This window comes from Antrostomus carolinensis, unplaced genomic scaffold (assembly GCF_000700745.2).
Source record: "Antrostomus carolinensis isolate BGI_N321 unplaced genomic scaffold, ASM70074v2 scaffold32535, whole genome shotgun sequence".
Taxonomy (NCBI): domain Eukaryota; kingdom Metazoa; phylum Chordata; class Aves; order Caprimulgiformes; family Caprimulgidae; genus Antrostomus; species Antrostomus carolinensis.
The window spans coordinates 1-22,815 of NW_010317599.1; the positions used below are offsets into that span (position 1 = coordinate 1).

Genomic DNA, 22,815 nt, shown 5'->3' on the forward strand with positions numbered 1-22,815 from the left:
TCAGCTGTGGCCGAGATCGCTCTGGTGGCTGTGGTGCAGGTCTGTCAGAGGTGCGCGGCTGGAGGCTTGGCCACCCCGTCCGCACAGCAGCGTGCCTAATGGCATTTCCACCTCGGGCTGCATGTGCCAGCTGTCCTGCAGCTGTCAGCCAGGCGAAAATGCAGCTCCCCGGATCATCTCCTCAGTGAGCAGCTGTCACTTATCCCAGAGCAGGTCCCACAGGGGCTGGGGAATGCAGTAGTTTCAGAAGTGCGATGTTTGGTGTTAACATGCTGCTCGGTCTGGTGGTGTTTCTGTCCAAAGCCATCAGGGACGGTTAGTTCTGGGTTCACGCTTCAGTTTTTTTTTTATCATTTGTCAAATGCTGTGCAACTTCATCATGTTTATCTGTAAGTTCTTTTTCCCTCAAGCAGCTTCACTTGGGATCTGGTTGGTTCCTTAACACCTCCTCATCTGGGCAGCGAGCTGGGGGCCCCGGGGCGATGCAGTACAGCAGGGGCTGGTTTGGCCTGGCCTGGCCTGCATCCTTTCAGAGGGCAGTCAGGAGTGAAGGTGTGAATGAGAGGGTGGAAATGTGCAGCAATTGCTCCTGCCTTTGCTGATCAGTCACCAGCTGCAAAAGGACCGAAACAAGAATGCTCACCTGCTTGATACATGGGGAAGAAGCTCAATTCTGACCCTTTCTAGAGGTTATCTGTTCTGAAACATTTGTAGGTTTTAGACTTTCCTATGCCCTTTATCTGCTTGTGGGAGAAATGTAGATCATACGGGCTCGATCTGACCTGGCTTTGGGGCAGTGATGGGTCTTATCTGCAGTACTAATCCTTGAGGGCGCCTCAGGGACGGGGAGTGGGGCTCTGGGATGCCATGCCAGCATGCTTGGCATTGCAGGCTTCCCCCTGCACCCTCTCTGTCGAGGCATTCACACCAAGCTCATCGCTCAAGCACGCGAGGGCTTTGGGATCAGTTACAGCGGCAGCCCTCGCAGTTAGCTGCCTGCTGGGGAGCCGTAATTAGCTGCAGAGCTAGCACTTCGGTAGGTACATTTGAAGTGGAGGCTTCCAAACGCACTCTTTGGTCATTCACCACACATGTAATTACTGCACAGTAAACTTGGGAGGTCAGAAAGGGATCCCTTGAGGGTTAGTGGCAGGAACAGTGATTCTATAATGAGACTGAAGTGCTTGGATGTTGGATGTGTTTTCTGTCCTTTATAGGCACACAGGTAATAATAATAGCAGCTGCCTCAATTTTCTGACAGAAGAATTTTTAGGCTACTGTTCTTTTCTGACAGGAAAATGTTTAGGTGAAAGTAAGAGTTTGCTGAAATGAATATAACTTTTAACTGTGCTTTGATTACCTTTACTTTACCTTTAAAAAGTACTTGTTTTTTGCTGTTGGAACTGCTTAGTCTTTTCTAGGGCAAAAGAAGAGAAAGAAAACACAGTGAGGGTAGAAGGTTGGAAGAGGAAAATACTTATAAAATGCTTATAAAAATCTGTTTAGTTTTAGCATAGGGCACCAAAACTAGAAGAAAAAATCACTTGAATTTGGTTGTTAAGGAAGCTGTTACTTTGATCCATTCTAGCGTGTGTTTTAGATTTTGCTTTAGTATAACTATTGTTTTGTAATATAAAACCATGCTACAGGGGATGCTTCTGAGTTTGGCAAAGGATTTAGTCATTCAACTCATGTCAATTGTACTTGAGAAGTTTTAGGATTATTCAGCTGTTACCTCAGTCACTTGAAACTGGTTTCCTTAAGGCAGAAGATAGCCTAAGGAAATAAAATGCAAGGCTTGTGTCAAGTCAAATGATACAACAGTTTTGTCCTCACCTCTATTTTCTGCAATCCTGCTCTTGTTCAGCAGTGGATGGACATTTGTCAAGGACTTGTCGTGTGCAGACCAGTCATTGATAGTCAGATAATCTGGTGGTGACAAGCTAATAACTTACCTATGCAAGGAAACCTATTTTGAAAGAGAGAAATAGAACTTACTTTCTTATGCTCCTCTTAAGGTGGATTCTGTCACCCTCTTCAAAGAGTGGATTTCTTTAGGTCGATTTCCTTTACACACAGCACAAGCAGCACTAAAAGGACACTTCTATACTAGAATAAGAATACCTACATCCAGGCTTTGTACTGATATAAAATATACATGTTTAAATTTGTGCCTTAGATCACAGTGGGAAACAGTGTGCTTTCTGAGGGTAAATGAGATCCAGTTTTACAGTATGACAATTTATGAACATGAAGAGATTAGGCAGGACATGTTTATAGTGCCTGAAACTGGAATCTTGGGGGTCTGTATTCTATTTCTGGTTTTGCTACAGCTTTGTTATATGTCTGTAGGAAAATAATTTGCATAGGATTAACAATACTATGCCACCTTGTGATATGTGGGATGTGTAAAGGGGAGTTGGATACAGGAGTAAAAGGTGAAGTGTCATATACTTATACTATGCATATACTATACTATGGAGTATCATTATGAAAATATGTGAGTAACATGAATGCTGAGTAGAAGCTGGCCTTCATGTTAAAATGCTCACTGCTAGAAACCCTAGAGCAAAAAGATTGATACAGAAGAGCTGGCCCCAACGTGAGATGGTTGAGGAACAGACATGGCATATTCTGTGAAAGAACACAGAAGGCTATCTCCTCTTCAGATCTTGCCTTGAAACTCTTAAAGCTCTGGTCTGATCCAAAAATCACTGCAGCAGATTCTCCCATCCTCCTGGTTTTAATGAGTTCTGGTGAAGACCCTAAGCGATTGGAACGATCCTGACTCATTGTATTGTGATATTGTTTGGGCACACGCCCCAGAAGTGTTAGCATAGTGTATCAGAAAACAAAGTTGAGTGTTGCTAATTCCTCAGATCATGAATGTACTTCTTTGTCTGAATGAGTCCAAGTTGACTGACCATCTCTAATTCAGTCTGCTTTCACTGACCAGCATAAGGAAATCACCATCTGACTAGAGCAAAAAACCCCTAAGACTCTCATTCCTCCTTTGATATACTTGTGCCCCGTACTTGCAAATGGAGTCCAACAAAACCATTGTAGTTTTAAGTCTTTCAGTGTGAAGTCACCAGAGTTGCCTGAGATCAATATATACTATCTGAGGACAGTTGTGTTTATGCTTGTGAATGGCATTTTAATTCAAGGTTAATTTTAAGTGTGGGAGGGTTATCTTTTATTATCTTATTCCCCTTCTGCTGTGTATTTGCTAATGACAGTTGTCTTGGATCATCAAGTGTATGATCTGTTTTCGGTGTCTGCTAACTGTGACCGCTGGGTGAAAGCCAGTGAGAGAGATCTGCAGAAGTAATGAGAGTGGAAGGCAGATTAACATAATGTGAAGTGAAAGACATGGGAAACACCAGCGTGTCAGAGGTATGACTGAAGGATCTGAAAACTTTGGAGCAGTTTTGTGTTCAGTCTTCAAAAACAAGGCTGTAGGCTGGCTTGGATGCTTGAACAGTTCCTGGTGTTGAGGGTAAGCTTGCTGGTTTGACCTTTGCGGAACAAGATTATAAGTTAAAAGATTAGCAAAAGGGATGAGAATTTTCTGGTTGTTTTTGAGATAATATTGCGTGGATTTTACACATCTGCAGAAGCAGGTATGTTCTTTGGAGGATGTTGGGAAATGAGTAAACTTGTCAATCAAACATAAAGTGGCTATGTTCCCAGAGGCATCTTGGGCGGGTTCCCTATTCTCAAAGCTATGTTTTTAACTTGCTCTTCTGAATGACAAACTCTCTTTCTTGCAACAACAGTTTTCTTGTAGCTGTGTTTGCATTAATGTTATTTATAGCCACATACCTTGGATTTTGATGAAGGGAGTAGTCACCTTGAGGGATTTACAGTCTTTGGTCAAGTCTCAGCAGTATCTCTTAATATGTGGGCATTTTTCCATACTTGACTTTTGCATGTGCTCAGAACTTAATGCTACAATTCAGGATAAGCAAAAGGTTTGGAGTTTTCAGCAAGGCTTGGCTTTGTCCTTTGTTTGCTTTTTCTGAAGTCTGTGGGTGTTGAATTAGGTTTTGCACCAACACTTCAGGAAGTCCTGCTCTGAACAATTGTGAGCAACATTATATAAGCTTAGTATGGAGCCAGTAGCTCAGAGATGTCCTTATTCTTGTAAATGCTACTAAAGCTTTTATTGACTGTAGTTTCAAGCTCTGAGCAATATTGGTCAATGAGCTTTCTCTGAGATTATGAAAAGTTGCTTGAGGAATACAACAATTTGCTTACAAAGCAGAATTTGAGTTGTTTATTTTCGTTGAGAGGAAAGGCATCATTTTTGTCCCAGGCGCGAACGTGGCTTTGGGAAAGGAATTAAAAAGCAAAGTAGCAGAATAGTTCACCTGGCTTCATCTTGAAAAACCCGGGAAATATAGGCCAAGTAAGGACCAACCAGAAAATGTCAGAGAAAGTTATAGGGATGGAAAGTGGAAGTGGAGGCAAACAACACCCCCCTCCCCTCCCAAAGCCCCACGTTGTAATGCATCTAGTTGAGGCTCACCAACGCAAGTGTTGATTTCTACAGTATGCTTTAACAGTGCTGTGGTTATTCTGGTCTTCAGTGTCACAGCCTGTGTGGTTTCTGTTCTTTGCCTTGGGTAGCTGGGTAAGAGAGATCACGGCTAGAGCACCTTTACATAGGAAGGCGTGGGTAGCGAATTTGTCTCTGTTGCAGAGTTTTGAAACTGGAGATTGAACAGATTTGTTAATTAAAATGCAGTAGGCCCCACAGAGCCTTTAAGAGAGCCATCATAGTGGCAGTGGAGACCTCCAGCAAGGCTGCTGCTGAGGGCATGAAGGCTACTGCTAGGGATACCTTGCACCTCCCTCTCCTCCATGAGGTGCCTGCAAGTGTCTGCCATGCAGTGGAAATGGTAACTTCTTCTGAAATGTGACCGAAACGGATGTGTGTTGGTCATGTGACAGATGGATGTCAGTCATGTCACATCACAACATGCATACTATCCCATGAGGTGTGCAGATATGCACCCTTCAAAAAGGAGAGGATGCCATTTTGATTTATAGCTGAAATATTTCCCATCATCTGATAAGAGTGAAGCTGTGGGTCCCTTGGGGAGAGGGAGTGGTACTTGCCAGAATAATGTGTGTGACCTGTATTTTCTGCTCCATCTTGGAAGGAAAGAGCATAGAGGAGAGCAGGCTGTAGGGTGGGTGAGGGCCATGAGAAGCTCCCCACCTAATGAGTACATCGTGAAAGGGAAATGAATAGTCACAATGAATGGTCCCTCCTGGATTTCCCTGTGCTTTGGAAATGGCTATCGAAAAGGATGCACGGCACAGAGACGTTAAGTATATGATGAGAGCCATCACAGAATTATACAGAATTGCGTCACGAGAGGATGGAAGCAGGTACCCCTTCTCAGCTTGAGTTGTGTAAATGCTGCTGAGTGTCTGATAGAGGGACATCTGACTTTGTTGATACCCCTTTACATGCCGCTGCCGTCTTTTGAAAGTGAATGTTCTTCCCAACTAATACCAGGGTAAGCGTTGATGTAGTAGCACTTCTGCTTGACATAAAGCAGTCAAATAATTTTTGTCCTAATGTGTAGGTTTTGCTAACATCAACCAAAAATATGTAGAAGAGCTAAGAGACTGTTTCTGTTCCTTTGAAGGAATAGAAGGAGCATATTTGGAAAGGAACATGCCTCCCACGTGTTAGAAGCCAATGGTTTATAAAAAAAGGGAGGGAGAAAAAGCAGCCTGTCTTTTTTCTGAGTTGAGTGCATGGCAAAAGCTGGGTGCATTTTGACAAGTTGGTAGATTTTTACAATGTATTTGCTGCTTATGGTATATGCTTTTGTTCGAGAAAAATCTTTAAAAATACATGCATTTCAACCTCCCAGGGAGCCTGCAATTGCTATTTGGTACTTTGTCCCATTTTATAATAAGTCTGCTGATTTATCAAAACAGCTGGGTCTTCTTGCAACATTGAATTGAGGTTTTTTTTCTAAAGGAGCAAAATAGAACTTTGTTTGCTTGTGAAAAATGCTTTGCAGTGTGCCACAGTCAGCTGCCAAAGACTGCTATTTAAAAACATGCAGGAGCTGTATAGAAGTGTGGAACCTGGAAGTCCCCAGTGCATCTGCAGCAAGCAGCATCCGAGATTCATTAGGAAATATTCATTACATTGCGAAGTACAGATATGCTGCTGAAGCCTAGAGATATGTGAGAATAACTGCAGGACTCAATGTAGTTAGATTTTATTGTGATGCCAGAGGCCTTACAGCTACTTTACACATTCTGATCTAAATAGTGGATGTTGGTTGGGGCATTGGGGATAACCTTGGTGTTTATCCACACAGGAAACACCAGGGGTGTCGCAAGCTGGTTGGCTGGTTATTATGTTAAAATCCATTCTGTTAACATAACATACATTGTTGTGTAGGTGTATCCTGAGGAATAATGTGACCTCTGATCTTCTCTTCCAAAAGCAGCACAGCATAATGCACTCCCAGTTCCTCAAATGCACCATTGTGAGGTATGTCGTTCCAGACCTCACAGAGCTTATCAACTTTTTAAAGCTGATAGTTAACTTTTTTCCTGTGTTCAGGAAACAGATTTCACAGTTACACAGAGTAATGCATGCAACAAATGCTGCTCATGTTTTTTCTCATTTGAAACACCTAGTGTGTGATGAAAGGTGTTGCACCAAAAACTCTGTAGATGGAATTACAGTGCCTTTTTTGCAGCAGTAGTTCAGATTTCCACTTGCTGTCCTGCCAGTGTGCTTCAGAAGCATTGCCTGACGTGAGAAAAAGGAAGCTCTGCCTTGTGGTCTGCCTGCTGGCACGTTAATGAAGAAGCTTGATAATGCTGATTCTCCTGCTAGCCCTCTTCAATGTAGTGTGGATGCTTTATTGTCCATAAATTTGTCAAATTATTAATTAGTTGCTTTACTTCCATCACATTTATGTTTCAAGGTGTGTTCTGTGCTTCTGGTTAAGTATGTGCTTAGCTACTTCAGTGAGTGGCAAGAACCCTCTTCACTTGATAGGCGCTCACCTCTTTCCAGATTTGGATCCTCACTATTTGGCTGAAACTGCTGAATTAGCTCTTTTGATTGATCAGTGGTGACTCTGTCCATGAATGAGCTGCGATGGATCCCAAGTGACCATATCAGAAATGTGTTTTATGAGTCTTTGACTGTTAGAAGATCATAATGAGTGTCATTCTTTCTTAATATTCTAGTTACATCATCTTTGTTCATCAATGAAAAGTCCAAATATGGCTTTTTTCAAGCAACAGAAGGTGGAGGACGTTTATGAAATTGGGGAAGAGCTAGGAAGGTAAGTTTGTACTGATGACACCACACTATTCTAAAAGCTGACATGTGGGGATATTTGCCATGTCTTAAAACAATGACTGTGCATGATAGCCTAAATCAATTGTGGTATACAACAGCAGAAACATATCCCTTTACAAAAACTGCACTTTGGATTTTTTTAAGTGTGCTAACTATTTTTCCTTTTTCTTTTCTTGCAACTAGGACAACAAAAGGTATGTTTACATTGTCTTTAGTAGACAGGTATCATCTGTGTCTGTGCTTTAGACTGAGTTTACCTGTCTGTTCTCTGAACCATCTAGGAAATGGGAACCCATGGTGCCGTCGTCATAGACGCAGTGCTTTAATTTGGCTTGTTGTTTTGAACAGCACTGTTGTTTTCAGCTGGCTCCGAGCACTGACAAAACATGTTCATATCTGCCTGCAAAATACTGCATGTGTATTCCTGAAAAGATTTACCTGTCAGAATTTTAGCTGGACTGGTTAATACTGGTATATAGCTTTTAATCTATAAAGGTTTATCTGCAGGCATTAATTATAGGTGGAGTTAATGGGCTATTAGCACGCTTAACCATAAGCACCTGCTTAAACAGTGTACTTGGTTTAGAAGCTGGATGACAGGGGGCTCCCCCCAGTCACTTAACAACATACAGTGCTCTGGGTGAGGATAGCTGGTTTCCATTCAGTGTCCAACCCTCCAGTGATTTTCTTTTTAATATGCAAATAGCTAAATTAGGGCTATACACATGTTGGCTTCCTTCCAAAGTCTGACATTTGGCTTTGATAAATGACTTTGTATATGCAATTACACTTTTTCACACTTCAGCCGAAGCTGTTTCCCTTCTAAATCTTATTTTTTTCCATTCCCAGCTATTTCATCTTTCAGAATTACTGGGAGGATTTCTTTTAAGGGGAGATGTTTTTTTGGGTTGGAGGGGTTTTTTTGTTTGCTTGTTTTTTGTTCCCTTCCCTCTCAGGAAGCCCTTAACTATTAATTTTTCTGTAACTGCTTACTTTTGAGTACTGACTGGTCCTGAGAACATCAGCCCAAAAGTGAAAATCTGACAACAGTGAGCAGTAAAGAAATTCAGTGTGTATATGCAGGGTGTAAAAGGTGTGCTTTTTTTTAACTCAGGAGGCCCTAGTATGTGCTGTAACAGTCAAACTCCTGAAATGAGAAACTGGAAACTAAGTAGCATATTTAAAAATATGCTACTCAAAAATGCAAAATATGCTATTTTGGTTCCTGAATTGGATTTGGAAATCCAGTGTCTTTTGAGATGATGAATCTCATTCTCCTCTTCAAGCTCATAGTTATTAGGCCTCTCACATGGAGAAACATAGTTGAAACAACCTGGTAAAGGCTGGCCCTCGCTGTTTGAGTCTGCCTGAGAGGCCTCAGGCTGGTAAAGGCTTGAGTGGTCGCAGCAGCCCTCCTCCTTTCCTGGCTGCATGTTGGGGAAACATGTCTGGTCCCAAGGTTATGCCTTGGAGGTGGTGCTCATTACATGTTGGGTGATGGGCTGGGTTTAGAGGAGACTACACTCAGACACGGAATCTGAAACTGTGGCCTGTTTTAATGGGTGTATTCTCTGCAAGAAAGACCTTTCCTAGATAAGCCAGAAGAAGCAAGTGTGTATGTGAGCAGGTGCCATCCTCACATGACAGAAGGGTATTAAACTCCACTACAAACCCACATTCTAGTTCCCAGCGTTTTACATGTAATACTTAATGTAGATGAGAAATCAAAGTCTAGTTGGTACTGAGGTCTGTAGGCAAAAATGTTCCCTGAAAGGCCTGAAGGAAATAGATTGTAACAAGCCGACCTCTACTGCTTGTTACGATTTTTCAGGGAAAGCCCTGTAATTTTGAGTTGTGAGAAGAAGGCAGCAAGATTGGAACAAACTCCTTTACTCTGAATGCATTCAAGTTGTGTACTTTACACCTGCCCATGAATATGATGTCACACTGTCTTTGTCAGTGTATTTTCACTTTCAGATTTTGTGAGGAGCTCTGCAAACCTTTTGTTACAACTGGGTTATCATGCCTCAGTATCTCTGAGCAGTAACTACTAATTAGGGCCAATGACAAATGATCTCTTGCTTTGTTAGAAGAAAACTAACACACTAGTCAGATTGTGGTGACTGAAACACAAGGATCTTTTTCAAAGCTGACAGATGCCCTTAGAACCTCTAGGTGCCTTTTATTCAGAATGTTTGCAACAAGCTGCTGGTTGCTGACAAGTACAGGCAGGTAAAAGGATTCACTTATTGTCATTCTGGCAACAAAAATTGCTTACACAAAGGTTTTCAAGCAATGTCTGTGAAATGCCTGTCCTGTTCATGTCCCCCAGAGTCTGAGATTTTTTGAGAACAAAAGTAGTAATTAATCCAGGCCTAATGCTTGTTCTAGCTTGGATTCAGTCAGAAGTTAAAATACAGGATCTCACCGACAGAGCCAGCAGCTGTTTAGCTGGGCACAGCACTTAGGAAAAGAGGCTCTTATTATGTACTGCAGATGCTCCTTTGCAAGGCTTAGATATATCTGGTCTGGTGGTGAAATTAGACCCTTCCTGTCATTGTGCAGCATTGAAGGTAGCTGCAGCAAAAGCTCTTCAGATCCCACTGTATAAAATCCTGCAAATGGCACATTTGTGGACTCCTCAGGCAGATCATTTTCAGAGTCACTGCTGAGCTAGAGGCAACTCAAAGGATGCTGGAAATGTAGTTGTTTCCTGTGCCAAGGCAATGGTGTGAGAGAAAACTCTGCAGAAAGGGGGAGCAGGTTTTCCATAGCTGCAGCTGTGTGCTGTAACTAGCTGCCTGGCTCCAACATTCCCTCCATCTTTCAAATATTAATCTTAGGTTTACACCACTGTTGCTCAACTTCTCCAAAGGGTACGTGCAGGGAACAAGTCTGGTGTGTGGCATTAGAGAAAATAAGTTGCTAATGGGCTTGTTCATTCTAGCAGCTATACTTGGGGAAGTTTAGCGTGGCCTACGCTGAATGAGTGCAATACTTTATTATCATGTATGTATATATTTAAAGTTACTTCCTTCTAGATAATAGCAGTCAGTTCGTAAGTGTGAAGTCTGTGGGGACTGAGGTTCTCTAGCAATAGCTGAAAAGAGGAGCCTCTAGAGTGAATTTAGCAAATTTCAGCATTTCAAAATAAAAACCCTTTTGAAATCTATAGTACAGCTTATTGCTAGAATATTGAAAATTTTAATTTTTTCTTTTTCAAAATTTATGACAAGGAAAGAGTTTAGGAAAGAGTTTGGAAAATTTAGCTGAAGATGAATACATTAAAAAGTCCTCACTAGTTGGTCTGGAAGTCTAGAAGAGCTAGAAAGCAATGCGGTATAAAGTAATCAGTGCCTACAGAGGTGTTAGAAGATTCTGTCTCTTTTCCCTTCTCCCAAGGGCAGTAGATTGTGTGATTTGGGAGTACTTTATACAGTCCTCCCAGGCATTTAATGCTATCCCTCTTCGAAGGCATCAGACTTTCTGTCAGATTCAGTTTCTTTCTCCGAGTTGTTGATCAGAAACAGATACTTTAAAAACATTTCCATAGAATGTTTTTAAAATGTATCCTTCCTCACATATGAGTTTGTGTTGTTAAATGTCACTTTTATTCAAGTAATGGTAAACTGCATCCTTTACCATTTATTTTAATAAACTTTGTAAGAATTCTATTAACAGGTTTGCAAGTTTCCAGGAGGATCCTGGCATAAACCATTTGCAGGAATGTTCATAGCAGATCACTCTAATAGCATGCCAAAGCAATGGCAATGCTTCTTGAAAAAAGTGAGGAAGCAAAGGCTAATTTAGGAATATGCAGCAGGTCAAATAACAACTGGTTTTTGTGACAAAGGAGGTGGCAGTGAGAGACAACCAAGAATGGAAGCTCTTAAAGTTAAAGGCCAAAGCAGGCCAAGAGAAAGAACTGGCCTACTGAACTGTTGGTAGAGTTCCCAGGAAAGTGGCAGCAATAAAGCTCACTGGAGAGCCTTTTTAACAAAGTGTCTTGGGATTGGATGAGTAGTTCTGTCTAGCTGGACAAGAGGAGTTCTTACAGAAACCTGCAGGAGCCTTTGCCAGTTGTACTAGCAAACACTGATGGTGGTGGTAGATGTACAGAGCGTGCTAGAATTTGAGGCATGCAGTGTAATTCATAAAAGGTGGTACCATAGAGTCATTAATCGGTTACCCAAATGTGTTGCCAGCCAGGCTGTAGAGAGCTGTTGACATCTGTGCCTTCTGGACAGTGTCACTGTTACATGTCAAGTCAGGGCTGAGGATAGGAAGTGTCACAGAGCTTGTCCGGAAGTGTTTCATGACAGTGCCATTGAGAAAGCATGTTCCTGCAGGGTGGTGTGAGAATGGCACTGCAGTGTCCTGAGACAGCGTCCTACTCCCTGCAGCTCAGCTTTCTGCAGTGTGCAGGGACTTAGATCATGCTTAGCAGAGACAAACCTGGGAGTGGTGTTTCTGAGTGAGGAAGTCTGCCTCTTCACTTCGTTATTGTCCTGTCCCTGCAGGGAAGGGGAATGTTTGCCAACCTTACCACCTACCATTCCAGTTTCTTGCCTGTCTCAGTGACTGGAAGCTGTGCTCATCTCAAGCCTCTCCTTTCTCCAGCTTTTGTCTGGCCTTGCTATGTTTTCCGCAGAGGTAGGAGATCTTGTATGAATACAAGATGCACAGTCTGATGAACTGATCTTCATAGGAAATCAAAGTTGTCTTTCAGTACGCATGAGAAACAGAAAAAGCGTTTTGTTCACTTGCTAGTTCGAAATCCTTTCCATTGGAAAGACAGTTAATTTGTTGCTGATGTAGCATGGTGGCCTTTGAGGAAGGCAGCTGGGCATGTCTTTAAAATTGTAAGAGCTTTTCTTCTAACAAGAAAAACAAGCAGGACTTGCTGAAGTTGTGGAAACTAGAGTATTGAAATGTCTGTTTTCTGTGGGATCCTGTGCCTAAAGAGTTCCTAGAAGCCCAAGTTAATACCTGGTTAATACAAAAGGCAAGCTAAATATGAGTGGATCAGGCTTAGACTGTGGAAATTAATTTTACAACAAGGCTGTGACATTTTTCTGCATGTCAGGATGGTTTGTATTTCACTTTGAGGAATTTTCTGCTGTATGTGCTTTAATATCATCACTACCTAGCTGTTTCTGTGGCTGTTAATTTCTCTACCATTACTTGAATTTACAAGTATCCAGTGGACAGCAGGAGAGAAGCAATGGTACTTTGTGTCACTGATGTGCTAAATGAAAGGTCATTTTGGTGAGCAAGTAGAGTTATTCCTCCTGATTTCCCTTCCTTGCCTTGATGTATATAGTTTGGTTTTAAAAGATTTCTGGATCTGCTGAGCTCCAAGTATTTGTTGTTAAATTTTGGGGGGTGAGGAGGTAGGAGGAAACTCATGTATCACATGTAGTAGCTGATTTTTGTCACATGGATGAACAAAAAAATATGTATTTGGTGTGATGGATACTTCAGGTTTTTTTTCATGGTGGTAACATTCCTCCGGGATACTTCTGCATTTTTTGTTTCCTGCTTCTACATGAGTGTTTCATGTTCTGGTGGGATTTTTAAATATATTGAGTTTTGATTCACTCTCTGGGCTTCAAAGGGATTGATGAGTTTTTTCCCTCTTTCAATAAGGTACTTAAATTTCTTTGTATAATTGTTGTTCGGCAAAGTCATGTTGTACATACCTGTTCTGCTAAAGAACAAAACAGGCACATGCATTAGGGGTTTACTTTGGTTGAAGTTGTTTCCTTTTGCATTCTGTGTAACCAGGCTAGGAAGAAATTCCAGATGATTCAGTCAATGTCTCAATGCAAAAGGTAATCACTGTGATTTCTGTTAATTAGTTTGGTCATGATCCAGCCTCCAGTTTCTCAGTCCCTGCTGACCTGGGCTGTGGTTTCATGATTAAAGCCAAGCTAGATCTTTCATCCATGGCCCATCATTCCTCTTGTAGTCCCTCTTCTCCAGCTACAAGTTCCTGCCTTGTGTGTGGAGGATCAGTTTTGCTCACTGAAACAGGTGAAGCCTGAAACAGACAAAACCTTTTGTTCTGGTTGAAGCTTAAAAGGACAGCAAACACAACATTTTTACCAGTGGTAATGGGACTTTGGGGCCTGGCACATAATAGCTATTCTGACAGTGAAACTAGTAAATATTTATTTATGTAATGAAAACAAAAAGCAGAGATAACTGAGGTATTCTTTGTAGGGGAGGAACTTGGAAATCTATGATAAAAAGTAATGTTACCCAGCTAGATGGACTCCCTAGTAACCAGAGGGGTGTAATTGCAGCTAGGAAATTTACCCTTAACACACATAATGCAGTATCTTCATACCAGGAGGTTTTTTTTCCTCTCTGTAGAAATTGTTCAGCCTTGGGCTTTCTCAGACATGAACCTTAACTCTGTTCTTATATTAATTTGTCCTTTGAGTTAGTTCTTCAAATTTGGAAGAATAACCTTGGATTATTTTTTCCTACACCACACACAAAGCAAGTATTTGCTTTTGATGCAAAATGTAAGTTTAATTATTGAGCACTACCCAGCACCTCTGATAATACTTCTCATTATAAAAATCTTGTATGTCATGTTTTTGGTGTATATTAAATCTTCTGTTGAAACAGTTTTGGCATCAGGTACTTGGTCATCATCACTATGGTTGTAATCAGCTGTCTGATACATTCACTATTCTTGGATTTTTTTTTATTCTATCTGGAAGAGTAAGTGAACTTAGCTTTTTCCTTTCTAAACAGATTTACCTGCTAGTTTTCAGTGTTCTTTCAACTGTTTCCAAAATTTTTTATTTGGTACAGGAAGTGCAGAGAAAACAGTGTGAGTTCTTGTTGCTCGTGGTTGGGTGGTTTTTTATTTTTATTTATTTATTTATTTATTTATTTTCCTAGTAACAAAGCTACTCTACCTATAGTAACTGAGAAAAACTGGTCTTGGCTATTTAGCACTGACTTTGACACATTTTTTTCCAGTGAATTTCTTACAACCAGCATCCATCTTGATGATGGAAGTGATCTCATTGTATCTCCTCAGTTCATATCTGGCTTTGAAAGTATAATTAGATCTGAATAACCGCAGAGGTAGTCACTGAATTTGAGCTCAGAAAGCTCAAATTCAGTAATGTCTTTAACTGCTGCATATTAAGCCTAATCCCAGTCTTTGCACTGCCATTTCTGTAAAAAATAAAACTATTTTTTCCACTTTGTATTGCAGTAGAAAGCAGGTGGAAATTTGAACAGCTGAGAAAATAGGCTCTGTATGCTATTCATTCCATGCTTTTGAAATGAAAAATGTTACTTATGAGTAAAAATGCACATAAAATAAACACAGTGCAGCTCACCACTGGACTAACAGTGATAAAGTATTGGACAAGTTATTAGCATCTTACACAGAATAGGACTTGCAGAGATTTGGCTGATGGTCAACCTTAATTTAGCCCAGGTGACATCTATTAATCATTTTTAATGCATCAGTGGATTTGAACTGGAGTGAAAACTTGTTTTAATAGCTGAGCATAACATGCAGTGATGCTTTGGTGATGAGAGATATAAAATCGCTCAGAAAGCCAGGCTTGTTCTATCTAATGCAAGCACCTCTGGGTTGGAGTCACTGGCCTGTTTTGGGCAGCCCCTAGTGCAGATTCAATTATACCATGAGTGGGTGACTGTGTACCCTAAAGCCAGGCCTTGTACTCTTTACTTACTACAGAATCTACAGCTTTTGTGAGAGAGTAGTTAACCTCAAAATCCAAGTTTTGTGGATCTATAGTCATCACAAAGAGAGAATCTGAATTGATCTCTCTGTTTCCTATGTAGGAACAGTGGAGGAAACAAATAATGTAGGTTCTGTGCTGTCTTGCTGCTGGAGGAGATTGTTTACTTCAGTATAGTAAAGATTAAATAAGGTGAGGAAATAATTTCCACCTCTTATTTTGACAGATGAGAAGAATCAACAAAGAGAAGTGAAATGGAGAGTTTCAACAACCCTTTGTGATTTAGGCCTTACAGATAGTTTTCTAAAATCTTAAGGTGCCAGTGTGATTTCCATCTGTTTCATACATGGGGAAGGAGAAAAATCATTTAGCCATTTAAGCGTAACACTGCTACTCTCTTACAGTTTATCTGCCCCAAGGTCTATTACATTCAGTCCATATCTAGCTGGATTTGGACCTTTAAATGCAAAGGTACAGGGTGCTAACGTTCTGCAATGCATATTACGTATGCACTGGTGTTGCTCCACATAGCAGAAGGAACAGTTTATCAAATCAGTTATTTCTGCTGAGCATGAATCAGCTTTGACCTTCCCGAGGTCTCTGGACTCTGTTCATTACCACTCAGAGAGCTGATACTCAACCTAAAAGCTAAGTGTGATAAGTGGGGAAAAATTTTTATCATGTGCATTTTATTCTTGAGCTTCAGATTACATAAAATGCTTGCCAGGCTATCAGGAGCTTGCCAGGATTGCTGGGCTCGAGCTATACCACTGCAGACTCTGCTCCTCCCACCTCAGGAGCTGATAAGAGCTGCATTGCTTGTCACTGCGTGATTGGAAAGTTCCCAAAAACATTTAACAGCTTCAGGAGATGCTGATGATGATTCAGTAGGTGGCACAGTTTCTTGTGACTCAGGGCTAATGACCTACAATGGTGTTTAAGGCATTAGTTGGCTATAATGCAGATACATGTTACTTTATTGATAGCCTGTAATAATTCATAGCATTGTTCAGGAACATTAAATTTATTAAATCTTGTGAATTTTAAATGGTTTATTTGCTGCCTACTTATTCCAGTAAACCGGATATTTCTATTTGAGTCCATATTCCTCTACTGTTCTCACTTCCCTCTGCCAGTAGACACAGAGATCCTGGTCTTTGGGCCAGGGTGTGTTGGTTACCTTTGTGTGAGCCGTAAAGAGATGTGGGTGAAAGGTGCATTATCAGATACAGCATATGTCCAAAGGTGCTCAGCACTTCCCTGTCCTGAATGTTGAAACTTACTCTGTAAAGTCTCTGTATGCTACAGTACTATGCAATCAGGTAGTGAAAACAGGAGTTGAGAGTGCAAATGCCAGTGTGTTTAAAAGTGGTAGCTGATTTTTTTGTTGTCTTTCTGTACAAAATAGTGCATCTTGTTAGGTTTAAAAATTAGCATATTGTTGGAGTAGTGGTATTGTGATACTTCTCTCTGTAACATTAACTGGTTTGGTTAGAAGTGACCCTGACACTGCCCAAGCACTTAGTGAGCCTGAAATGAAGCCATGTTAGTTGTTTCTTATACAATAAAATTTTTCTTCCAGTCTATATCACAGGGCTGTGGTAAGTTAGGGATATTTCTATGATAATATTACATGAAAGGTTCAAAAGAGAGCCATAGTATATTGTGAATTGAATTTACTTCTGTATCTTTTACACACATGAAGAATTTATCTACTTATTAGTAGCCAAGCAAAATTCCTGTTAAATGTTCTATTAAGAAAAGTTTTAGATTATTCTATCATAATCTGGCATTTGCCACAGTTTAGGTTCTGTGTAGTTGCTTTAGGAAAGGTAGCCACTTTGTTTGCGTTTTGTTGGGGGGCTGGAGGGGAACAACAAACCCAAACAAACCAAAAATAACTTTTTTTTTTTTCCCCAGCTTAAACAGGAAGTTCAGTGACATTTGTGACAATTTTATTTTTAAAGCCCTTTATGAAGTTGTAAGAGGTGTCAGCATAGTATTTAACAGATTAAGGTTTTGGTTTTTTTTTACTTTCATTCCATAAAGTCTTACAGAAACAGCAAGATACTTTCCCTTCAGTGACATTGCCATACTAGGATTTCTTTTGTTTCAGCTATCATGCTCTATCTAGTTTCTTTGTAAATACTGTGCTACTGGACATACTATTCATTCACTGCTTACATTAAATTTCTGCTGTACCAAATCCTGGTTTAGTTGACAACAAAAAAAGTCTATAAAACCAAAATATATTACAAATTATTGCTGTAGTCCATGTACAGAAGGCTTCCACTTCTTTATGGCTGTGACCACAGACTTCCTACAAAAAACTTCCAGGAAAGTACATTTATGCATATACCTTGTGAACCTTGCATGGCCTTTGGTTGAGCTGTGTTTCATAAATGAGCTGAGAGCATGCAAATGGATTATAGAAGAAGGTACCAGCAGACTCCTGTCCTCTCTGCTGGGAAGAGCATGCAAGTGCATGACAACTATCAGAAGTCATCTCTGAAGTCTAAGGAAAGAGGGAGGAGAGTATTTAGCTTGATAAAATTACGTGCAGTAGAGTAGTTGCTCTAATCACTTAAGTTTGAGAGAAAAGCAGCTTTTTCAGACTTGTTTTTTTTTTAAGAAAGGCATTCAGCATTCTCAAGAGCTTTTCTTTGAAAGTTAATAAAATACAACTATGAAAAGGTAAAATTATTAGTGTGTTTTTTCCAAGAAAAATAAATAGGAGTGGAAAAGATGGAAAAGTAGTAAGATGCACACTTTCTAAGCTTGAGATAGCCAGTTAAAACCAATCTGAATTTAATAGTGGCAGAAAGGCATGATGAACAAAACTGTTGACATAAAAACAATTGTTGTAACTGAGGATAAATGACCCTTCTTTACTGAAACTAAATAAACCATTCTGTCTGCGCTCGAAAGACAGCCTTTTGAATCTAGAGAAGCCCTGCATATTCAGGTTAGCTAGACACTATTATCTGTGATTATGTTTTTGTATATTAACTTAAGATTGTACACATGATTTCATAATATATTTTTAGGATTTTTACTTGCCTCTGACTGTAGATTATACAAAATCAAAACAAAGGATTCTGTAAGCTCATTCACTGGAGAAGTGACAGCGTGAAGCTGACTTGGCTTATGACATAGACTGTAAAGTAGCTGATTGTTGTCAGTAAACATAAATAAAATTATTTTCAGGGTTAAAGATATCGTATTGACTTGGAGCTCAGAGAATATGTGACACTGGATAGAGTGTAATTTTTTTTTCCTTGCTGTCAAGGGACCAAACATAATTTATCATCCAGTTAGAGAAAGAGAGCCAACAACTGGCAAACTTTGCGAAGTCTAGTAAACCTAAAATTAGATCTCTAAGTTATGATTTGGCTTCCTAAGCACAGACAACCACATATGTGAATAGGTAACCCTTTTAGGCTTGCATTTCCACAACTGAATGTCCTAAATATGAAGAAAAAAGGGCAAATACAAAGTTCATGTGTTTATTCAAACTGTCAACACCTTATATTGTGAAAGCTCACTTTTTCGGTTTTCCTGTATGCTCCTTCATCTAGTAGGTGACTATTTTTTGTTATATGGTGCCTTGTTTATGATGTTGTGCCCCAGATCTTGCTTTTGGATATATAGAACATGTGTTGGGCAGTGAGGAAGGATGCTGTGAAACTGAAGCACTTACCCTACCCTTCTATCTTAAATCAGAATTGTGTGTCTGTAATTTGATGTAAACACAAGTCAGAACCATCTAGTTTCTAGCACAGGGGTATGACTGCTGTTTTACAGGGTATCACTGTAAGGTAGATGGATGAAGTGGTATGCCTGAGGAAGCCCCACTTTCTGACTGAGCTGAGCTCAGCACCTAGGTATTTCTGTTGTCCTCAGTATGTGAAGAGGAAGCAGTTTAAACAGGATGACTCAAAAATATGCATGTTTTCTAGTTTGTCTTTACCTTCCCAGTGTCTAATATAATTCTGAATTGTAGTCAGGCTTAAGTTTTGTTTTCTTCCTACATTGTATGGCTGTGAGACTTCTGGTGTGAGAAATTTCCTTCAAGGCCCTTGCATTGCCTGGACTGTATTTATCATGTTAAAACCAGCTGGCTGGCATACCAACCATAGTTTCTTTAACTCAGCTTCAATCTTGAGAGAAGTATATGTCCCAGCAAGAGCTGAAGTAGGCTAGGAAGAGCACAGTGTAACCTTGTTAAAACATAGTCAGCAGCAACAAAACGTGTGAGGGGGAGAAGATCAAGAAGAATGGAACTGAACTTTCATCTCCACTTCCCTTAAAAGCATTTGCTTGTGTCCCTTCTGGTTTAATGAGCTTTTCCATCTGGTGCAGCAATACCAGATGTGTTGATGTCACTATTACCATGTTCATACTGCTGTAGCTTGGTGTCGTTCAGATTGATGTTTTCTGTTCTTCTCAAAAGAAAAGAGGAAACTTTCGCAATTTTTTTTTTTTTTATTTTCACCTCCCTACACCTGCTGTAGGTCAAAACCAGCATCAAAAAAGAATAATAGATATTTATAGCACCATTAAAGTGAACAAAATTGTGTGGAAAGAGTATTGCTGTGGTTTGCTCAGTGCAGTGGGCTGTGATTGCACCTTTCCAACAGCCTGGCCATATGATGCTGGCATTGCCAAGCCAATTGGCTTCTCATTGCAAACCGCATCCTCATGCAGACACCTCCCAAATTGGAAACAAAAAGAATCCCAACTAAAGACTCAGATCCCCAACTGAGTTTGCAGGTACATTGTGAAAAGACGAGTTAAACTGTCTTGCATTCATGGTAGTCTGCATGTGCTTCTAGGCAGTTAAAAGACTGGTTGAGGTGCTGTTAGGTTTTATTTTAGTTTCCTTTCTGGTCATGTATTCTTGTGCAGAAACAACTGGTGAATAAAAATATGAATTATTATAATGGCAATTCTAATGATATCTGGAGACATGAAATTAGTTTATAAGTCCAGCTATATGCTTACTCCTTATAATTTTATTTCATTTTTTCAGTAGCATTATCTGCATTTTACAGTCTTTGGGAAATTAAGTACAGAAGGACTTAAGGTGTTATTTTCCATCAAGTGTGTAGGAACCTAATTACCATTAAAGTCAATGGGAGGTTGCTGCCTAAAATTCCTTGCAAATCTGTCCAGCATAAATTGCCCTGGCTCATCTAGGGAATTGAGTGTTGCCTCTTGACTGGCAGAATGCCAGAGCACTGTCTTTTTCCAGGTTCACTTAGTTTTCAAAGAACTCCTTGAAAAACATATTTCAGTGTAAAGTATATCTGTCAACGTGTTCTAACATAACATCTGTTTTATGGGAATTTCAAGTTTTAACAACTACCAAAAAGTAGTAATAATGAAAGTCCTCCTTTTAGAATTCTTTAATGAATGAAATTAAGATGAACACAGAGAGAACATAAAGAAATAGATTGAGCATGCAGAAAGGGAACATATGTTTGGCATTTGGGGAAGAAGTGGTTTGCTCTTCTCAAATGACAGACAGAATCAGCTTCCTGACTTCTCCCCACTCTGACCTTAAAAAGCCTGACTGGAGTCAGGTAACCTGTACTGTCAGGTCAGTGTTTTGTTTACATATTTTCAGCATTTCATGGCAAGTGCTCAGCAATGTGGTTTTTCTGGAATATCACAGTAAGATTCGCATAAACCCATACCTATACAAACAGTTGCTTAAAGGCTCTCTTTATTCTAATGCTCCATAGCAATACCACTGTTATGCACTGAGACATTCAAAACTGTCAGGCTGCACTTCTGTCATTCTCTCAAGTCAGATTCTGCCCCAGAGCATTTCCCTCCAGAACCAGTATTAAAAATAAACTTTGAAAGAAGAGCAAGAAGTTATCTTGTTATTCTGGATTGTCCAGTTTGTCTCTTTCCCACATCCTTTCCACATCCTCTTTTGAACTGAACAAAATTAAATAAGCTGAACTTGTGCTCCTCTAAAGCATGCTTCTAAAAATAGATTCTAAAACCACCCAGTGATATTGTCTCTGTGTTCTTATTCAGTGACAAATCTCCTAGATGATAGTAGCAATGCAAATAATACATTGTCTTGATTGCTAGGATAAATTCCCTTATTAATGATGGACAAATTTGATGTTGTACCTAATTATATTATAACTGACAGGTTGCTACTGCTATTCTTTATACTCTTGAGCTATTACCAAATTGAGGACAGCCGATGTTGAATCTGCGACAAGACTGTTGTACAGCTGTCCAAAATATTTCTGAAAGGGAACAAACTTCACTTCTTTAAAAAAAAAAAATCAGGCGGTGTCAGCCTCTGAGTTTATCTTGTGTGTGTTGTAAATAATCCTGCTGTTTATGACCCAAGTCATCTTCATTTCAGCAATATAATAAAACCCACTTTGGCAAAGTAATTTGGCTGAAATTAGGATATCTGAGTTGTAAAATTTAGTTTCAAGTCTAAGATCAGCCACAGACTCCCTGTGTAAAATTAAGTAAATGGCTTAATTTCTCAGTGCTGCCAGCTGAGGTGGCAAGGGATGCAAACTTTCCATTCTTCTGCTTTTTACCTGGTCTAGGTTGCAAATTTTGGGAAGCTGATGCTGTTTGATTCGTATGTGCTGAATGCAGATGCATTAGGAGGTGCAGAAATCCTGTTGTCTTGGTCTTTGACTTTACAAGCTCTACAGTTAACAAGACATCCAAAGTGTATCTGGCTGTGATTGTAAAATACCAGTGAGACTTCCTCTTTTTTTCATAGCTATATGGGCCTCCACATGTCCTCCTCCTATTCATTGTGTCTGTGTGGTGGGTTGGCCCTGGCTAGATGCCAGATGCCCACCAAAGCCCATTCTATCACTCCCCCTCCTCAACTGGACTAGGAGGGAGAAGAATATAACGAAAGGCTCGTGGGTGTAGATAAGGACGGAGAGAGATCACTCACCAGTTACTGGCAGGTGCAAAACAGACTCAACTTGGGGGAAAAAACAAATTTATTTATTACCAATCAGACAAGAGGATAATGAGAAATAAAACCAAGTCTTTAATCACCTCCTCCCCACCCCTCCCTTGATCCGGGGCTTAACTTCTTTCCTGATTTCCACCTCCTCCCTCACCAGCGGCACAGGGGGACAGGGGATGGGTGTTGGGGTCAGTTCATCACACATTGTTTCTGCCACTCCTTCCTCCTCAGGGTGAGGACTCCTTCCCCCGCACCAGCGTGGGGTCCCTCTCACGGGAGACAGTCCTCCACGAACTTCTCCAACGTGAGTCCTTCCCATGAACAACAGTTCTTCACAAACTGCTTTAGCATTGGTCCTTTCCATGGGGTGCAGTCCTTCAGGAAGGGACTGCTCCAGCGTGGGTGCCCCACGAGGTCACAAGTCCTGCCAGCAAACCTGCGCCATCCTGGGCTCCTCTCTCCACGGGGCCACAGGTCCTGACAGGAATATGCTCTAGTGTGGGCTTCCCATGGGGTCACAGCCTCCTTCAGGCATCCACCCGCTCCAATGTGGGTTCCTCCACGGGCTACAGGTGGACATCTGCTCCACCATGGACCTCCATGGGCTGCAGGGCAGGGGCAGGCTGCCTCACCATGGTCTTCACCTCAAGTTATGGGGGAATCTCTGCTCCAGCGCCTGGAGCACCTCCTCCTTCTTCTTCACTGTCCTTGGTGTCTGCAAGGATTGTTTCTCTCACATCTTCTCACTC

General features: G+C 40.6%; 1 protein-coding gene across 1 annotated transcript in view; it reads left to right on the top strand.

Moving 5' to 3' along the window:
- The first annotated feature begins 7,244 nt into the window (after positions 1-7,244).
- Positions 7,245-22,815, top strand: part of DAPK2 (death associated protein kinase 2) — a 34,009-nt gene continuing 18,438 nt past the window's right edge. The window contains exon 1 of the mRNA XM_010168635.1: positions 7,245-7,337. Coding sequence (XP_010166937.1) covers positions 7,261-7,337 — 77 coding nt within the window. The 5' untranslated portion in view covers positions 7,245-7,260. The remainder of the gene's footprint in view (positions 7,338-22,815) is intronic.